The 7,258-nt window shown below is 32.6% G+C and overlaps 1 protein-coding gene across 1 annotated transcript; it reads right to left on the bottom strand.

Moving 5' to 3' along the window:
• Positions 1–281: 281 nt before the first annotated feature.
• On the bottom strand, positions 282–1,067 carry LOC109004173 (bidirectional sugar transporter SWEET1-like). The gene has a single exon (XM_018982641.2). The coding sequence runs from the start codon at positions 1,065–1,067 to the stop codon at positions 282–284; it is 786 nt and encodes a 261-aa protein (XP_018838186.2).
• Positions 1,068–7,258: the final 6,191 nt, after the last annotated feature.

The raw sequence follows: 7,258 nt of genomic DNA, 5'->3' as shown, positions 1-7,258 counted from the left end.
TGCAAACCTCTATAGACCACCATCTAAGAATGTAACGTATATTGCAATATATATATAGTTATGCTATATATAGAAGTTAACATGACAAGTTAACATGACATTACTTTTTGTACGTAGAATCCACTCCATTTAAGGAAAAAAACACCAAAACATAAATAATTTTTTATTATAAATAATGTGGAAGGTTCCCACATTAAAGGTGTACTGGTTGTATAAATAAAGGCCGTACGTGTGAATGGGGTTTGCTCCTAGACTTTGAACCATGTGCGCCATGTGTACGTCTAGACGACCACGTGCTCTAGACGATCTGCTTGAGCTTGATCATGACTTACATTGGATTGGCTTTGATCTTTGTTTTCCTTGGGGAGTCCTTTGATCTCCACAGATTCTATATCAATGCGTTTGACGGTCACGGTAGTACCCTTGTTATCTTTGTAGATAAAGTACAAGATCAGTTGCGCGACCCCTAAAACACAGCCGAAGCTATTTGGCACAGCAACAAAAGGATCACGTCCGAGCAACCCAAACACAAACCAGGAAGTCCCGCACAAGAACACGAACAGTGACAGGAAAAAGGGCATGAATTCGACACTCTTAGTTTTAATCACGGTCTTCATAATTAATAGAGGCGAGGCATACATGATGATGGAGAATATGCTCGCAGCAAACCCACAAAACACCGCCCTGGTGTTGCCAGCTTCCAAGGCTAAAAGGGAAACCAAGGCCACGGTTGAGAAAACTAAGACCACAAACAAAAAGATCCCAAAAAGCTTAGCCTTCTCCCTTTTGGGCGCATATATGAGAAAGATGGTCACGTATATGAGCTCGATTGCGGACCCGGTGCCATTGATTGTTGATACTAAAAGATTGTTTGGAGACACAAAAGGAAGGCCGTACCATGCAGAAAGGAGGCAGTTGAGCAACGTCATCATGTATGGAACGCCTGAGAATTTTTCTGTGCCTTTATGCCGTATGATCCTCTTGAATGTGATTATTGGGGCCAAGAAGAGAAATAAAGCAGTGAAGTTTCCAAATATTCCGAACACGGAATGCACAGTGATCTTCATTGTTTTCAGTATCTTTTCTACAAAATCTCGAAAGGAGAAAGATAACCTAGAGATAAGGGTACGGAGTTCGTGAACGAATTAGATATATCTCTTTGTTTTTGTTTACTTGGTACACAGTACTTATGGCTAAGGAGATCATGTATATATAGAAAAATTAATTTAAAAGACATGTAGCATGTTGTCTAAAAACCTAAATGCATCATGCATGCTAATTACAATTTGTTTTTTAAGTATTATTCCTACTTGTTAATGGAATAGCACTCCCATAATGTTATTGGCAATTGTGCATGAATATTTTAAGGATCGAGGTGTTTCCTGGGTATGAGACCAAGAAACAAGCTGTCATTAGGTTGACTATTGAAGATTATATTAAAGTACTTGAAAATATGTAAGTGTTCACCCGGCTAGGATCTCGGTATCCCGCTATATTCAAAACCATACTCAGGCATCTACTGCGGCCTGGGTGTCCACCCGAGTTAACCCGAGCCGGTACCTTGAAGAATATGTGTTTTTGAAACCTAGAACTGGGGTAGACCAAGTTTAATTTGCAACCAAAAAGAAAAAAAAAAACCTTTTTTGTAATCTTTAAATCCGGATACCTAAGTTGGGCATAACTCAAGTTCTAAGAAAATAAATCCAGTTTAAGAGTACCGGATTTTAAACCCAGCACCTCCCTTATGTATCCTTACCTGCCCCAAAAAATGGGCGGGTGGGTAATCCAATTATGCCCCAGTACTAAAACTTAGTTATCAAGATTCTAGACTCCACGGGCAAAAAAAACCGACCCGAATGTACAGAGTAAAAAATTTGTTTCAACTCTTGGAAGTCTAAGGGCAGGTTTGGGGTACAAGACAAAATATAAAATTCTCATCTCATCTCATCTTATCATTACACCTTTTTTAAATCCTCATATAAAATATAATAAATAATTTAACTTTTTCAAAACTCAATACACCTTTTTCAATTCTCAAAACAATAATAATATTAAAACATAATATTTTAAACACAAAATAAAATGTAAAATTTTCATCTCACCCCCCAAACCTGCCCTAAATATTGCTAGCTAGCTAGCTATGAGGCGCTTATATAGTATTAATTAAATAAAATGTTAAATAATGTGAAACTGCATAGATCTATATTGATTAATATAGATTTTCATATAGTAAAAAATGTTGATTAATATTAACTTGACCAATATATTTTTATAAAGTTAATTATATGTCACTATAAGAAAAACGAGCATTTGTGATGAATTACTCGCTACAAAAATGACTATTAGTGACGAAAACAGACTCATTTTAATAAAAAATAAACATTTTCGTATGCAGTAAATAGTTAACCATAAATAAACAATTTTCTTATTGTGAGTGCATGGATATTAATTAAATTATTAGATTTTCATGATCAGGTATTATAAATTTTGTTTATTATATCTTTTCATGGCGTACGTATTTGATCTTCCATTCAAAGCCATATATACAGCGGGTACGTACGTTCCCACTTATTAATATACATAACCCATTTCTAAAAAGTTGGACATTATTGCTTATTATAAGAAGTTGAACATTATTGTTTAGGGCTGCAAAAAGCTAATTTATACATTAAATCAGCAAAGTTTAGCAACTGGAGAAGAGAGGAGATTTAAAATATAAACCTAATTAATGGGTAGATATATATGTTAATATATAAACACCCAATAAATGATATTTACAGTCGTGAGTGTGCAAGCGTCGTATAGACACTTTAAAAAAAAGTGAATAAATATGAGACTCACATAAAAAAAAATTTAATTTTTTAATAGTAAATTCTATTTTTTTTTAAAGTGACTATACGGCATTTGCGCATTCTACAACTATATGTAATATTACTCATAAACACCCTTAAGTAGAAGTGTATATATATATTTCCCTTTCAAGTAAGACATGAGCGAATTAAAAAAAGTGATCTCTAATAATTAATTATTAGCGGAAGGGTTCGTCGTTAGGGCTGTTTCTGGCTTTCCAATTCTGTCTCCTGATGTCATATATAGAAGGCGTTGTGCCTGCAGGTACTGTTAGCCAAATGTACATAATCTGGCCCGAAAAAATTATATTTTAAACTTTATTTTTAATTTTAAGAAATAAATTAGGCAGAATAATTTGTGGGGGAATACGCATTTGAGACCAAATTGATACCACAATCAGGCCAGTTTGGAATTATATATAAAATATGTTTGTATATATATATATATGAATGTAAGCATGTCGTATTAATGAGGTGTTAATCATTGTAATATTCACAAGCAATATTATCCTTAATGTTGTTATTTTTATAAATCAAACCAATCGATTTAGCTGCATATATTATTGCTTAATTACTTGATCTATTTAAAAAAAAAAAAGAATTCCACAACAACAGAAATGTTTGGTAGCACGACCTAGATGATGCTCAAGCATCGCCAACAACGATGATCGAATGCATAAGATTCGAAACATTTTCTTTCAAGTTTGAGATGTTTGTTTAATTTCTTCATGCACTTGTGAATTATGTTAGTTTTAGATATTGGTCTTTCGGTTATTCGTGAGATTATTAAGTACTCTTTTTTTATATATATATAAAATAAATAAAAAAAGGTCTCGAGTTCAATTAGTATAATTGGTTTTATTTTAACATCTAAACTAATTAACATTAAGGCCCGTTTGGAATCTGGATGGTAAAATGAGATGAGTTGATTTTAGATAAAAGTTAAAAGTTAAATAAGATATTGTTAAAAAATTATTTTTTTAATATTATTATTGTTTTGAGATTTGAAAAAATTGAATTGCTTATTATATTTTATATAATAAAAATTTAGAAAAATTATAATGATGAAATTAGATGAGATGAAATGATTTCTGTATTCAAATGAGGTATAAGAATGAACCATTTTTACATGTTTCTTGGGTTATATGATAGCTTTTTATGCAAGTTATAATATTATACAAAACATGCATTCGTTTGCACTATGACTTGAACATTGTATAATAAATCAATTGTTGGAAACATTTTTTAGATTTTATTTAATTAAGATTATATTAGACGCCCTAAATTATTCTAAATTCATCGCAAGTCACCTAGGTCATGCAACCTAGTCATCACCTAGCTATGTCATGCATGCAACCTAGGCATCACCTTGGTCCCGCGTAGGCTATATATATATATATGATCTAGAGTAATTAACCATCTAGACAAAAGGAAAATAAATTAAAGGTAAGAAATAAAGAAGAGAAAAAGCCTCTCTACAAGAGCACTCCCAATGGCTCTTCTAAAATAGAGTTTTCTTCAAAATATAAAGAAATGTTGTTAAAAGAGGACTCCATCAGATCTTGTATTTTACAAATATTTTACATTTTGATACAGTGATCCCGCTACATCTACAGAATCCTGTTCATGCTTGTAAACTTTTTTAATTAATTTTTTTTTCCTCGTCGTCCTTGTTTCTGCATTCCTTCATATTTCTTTTATTCTAATTTTAGACCCACTCTCTCTTTCCCACGCTTTCTTCGTTGCTTGGCGCCAAAGACAGAAGCAGAGCCTTCTTCCTCGACTACGCTCGCTGCTTCCATCACCGATCATCCAGCTTCAAGATCTACTCTCATTGTTGAGGTAAACATTAGAATCTCTCTCTATGTCTCTCACTCTCTCCAAAATGCATGAAAGCTTGAATTTTTTCTTCTTAGAATATGGGTGTAAGATTTTGCATGGATACTATACCGATTCATAGAATATATGGGTGAAATATGTTTGCTTTCTTGGAATCTCTCTCTCGCTCACACACATCTCCAAAACGCAGGAAAGCACAAATTTTTTCTTCTCATTCTTTTTTGTCAACGATTTGGTTTCATTACCTCTTCTCAAGGTATGACTCTTGCTATATGAGTACGAATACCACGAAAAAGCAAAAACATTGCAATGTATGATACCATCGAGTAGCAGCTTTACATCCTTGGTTCTAAAATTAGTTTTCCCTTTGGGGTGAACTTAGGACTATTCAGTAATAAAAGAAAAAAGTTTAGAATGGCAAGAAACTTTCCGTATTTAGCCAAACTATCCAGGATGAATTCTGATTTTTTTTTTGCTATATTTTTTTTTTTCTAGTAGTAAATTTCTTCCAAGTTCAGAGTTCATATAGGGTGTCAAGCAACCTTTAAGAAAAATATAAAGATTTGCAATGATTTCTTTATGAATAAAAAAATGATCATTTTAATTGCTTTTGTTCCCCAAGTCCACCTCCATTCAGGTATACTACAACAGATTGTGTTTTTTTGAGACAAAAAATTGTCTCAAAAAACACTATTTTCGTCCCAAATTAGAATTGGAGATTAAAAAATTTTGTCTCAAATTTGTCTCAGAAAGACCGTCTCAAAAAAATTTTTGAGACAAAAATCAAATTTCATCTCAAAAAATCATTTTTAGAAACGAAATTGGACGGATCCAGTCGAAACTGTTCAAACGGATAATTTTTTTTAGATGACCCAATTTCGTCTCAATATATTGTTCGAATGGAATATTTATCCGTCCGAACGGAGATGTCCATTCGAATAATATGAAATACTCATTCGAACTAATGTTCATATTTGATTATGTTCGAATGAACTAGGTGTTCGAATAGATTTTACGCGTTCGAACTAATAAATTTTTCAAACGACTTGTGTTTGAACAAAACTTACGTCTGTTCAAACAGAAATTTTATTTTCGAAAATTATATCCGTTCGAACGGGGTTTTGCACATAAATATTGTTCAAACAAAAAATTTATTGTTCGAACGTCCGTATATCTCGTTTGTCGTTCGAATGGGTCTGTTTTGGTTTGAATGTGTTAATGGTAATTTACTGTTCGAACTGTATTAATCATATAGATCACAATTTCATTAAAAATACCATACTAATATTACACATTGTAATTCAAACATCAATTGTTCAAAGTAGTGCAAACTTTATAATATAAATGCAATTAAAGAAAAGATAAATCTGAAAACTATGGTGGTGGCATAGAGTTTTGGGACATCATTAATTAGAATTGTTCAAACATTTTTTTGATTATTCAACTACATCATCTCTTCTAATCTCGCCTCCAAATCCACTGCTTGATCTAATCGGGCCAACAACTCTTTTTTCTCATACCTCAATCGTTCTATCTCAAGTGCTGATTCCTCCAATTCCTTAGTCTTGTCGTTGTTCGATTTGGCTTGAGAATAGGATGATGATGATGATGAGGATGGTTTTACGTAACGTCCTAAACCCCTTAAATATCCAAAACGTGATCCAAGAACTTGAGAAAGGATATGAGCACCGTTGACAGATGAAGTATCAGATGGATCCACAGCAGTTTCCTTAAGTTTTATCATATTGTCCTACAAAAACAAAAACATTAAAGTTATTATAAGTAACAAAAATATTATGTGACAATGAAATTAAAAAAACTTAAACTTACACAATTTGCCTCTGCTTCGGGACTAGCCCAAACACCATCATGATTTTTATGTGTTTTAGCATACAATTGGGTCAAATCATATGCAAAAGGAAAATCTATATTAGAACTTAAATAAAAAAATGTGTATTATATGTTAATATTTAACGGGCACTAAAATAACTTATCATTTTGTTAGACAAACGATGAAAAGATCGAGAACCTGCATGATGGTTTATCTTTAAATTTGATCTATTTGCTTTGTTCACAGCACTCCGGTGCTAAAAGAAAAAAAATATTAGTCTATATGTTTAATACATATGTGATATATTATTAAAAAAGACAGCAAAGATATTATTCAAACAAACGTTAAAGATATTTATATGTTAATATTACTTACATAAATTCATGTTTGAAATTCATTCACTATTCGTTTTGCTGGACCAATCGCCCTCATCCTCACTAGACACTTCAGTTAATTCATCTTCTTCCGATATTTCACCCTCAATTACTTCGGGTTGAACATCTTCTCTGCGCAATGGAACCATATCATATTGGCTTAAATCAACAAATAGATTGATGCCTACTTCACTTTCTTAATATGCTTCTTCATTTGCTGGACTATCAACTTCTTCATGTGGTTCGTCTGCCTCTGGAATGTAATCATATACATTTTTTGGTGCAAACTTCTCCACTATCCACCATGGGTTTCCGTACTCCGGATCATCTAAATAAAAACCTTGATTCGCTTGGCAAGCAAGAAC

The sequence above is a fragment of the Juglans regia genome, chromosome 10 (assembly GCF_001411555.2).
Source record: "Juglans regia cultivar Chandler chromosome 10, Walnut 2.0, whole genome shotgun sequence".
NCBI lineage: Eukaryota > Viridiplantae > Streptophyta > Magnoliopsida > Fagales > Juglandaceae > Juglans > Juglans regia.
The sequence above is the reverse complement of the archived record's forward strand: the minus strand, read 5'-3'. Positions and strand labels throughout refer to the sequence as shown.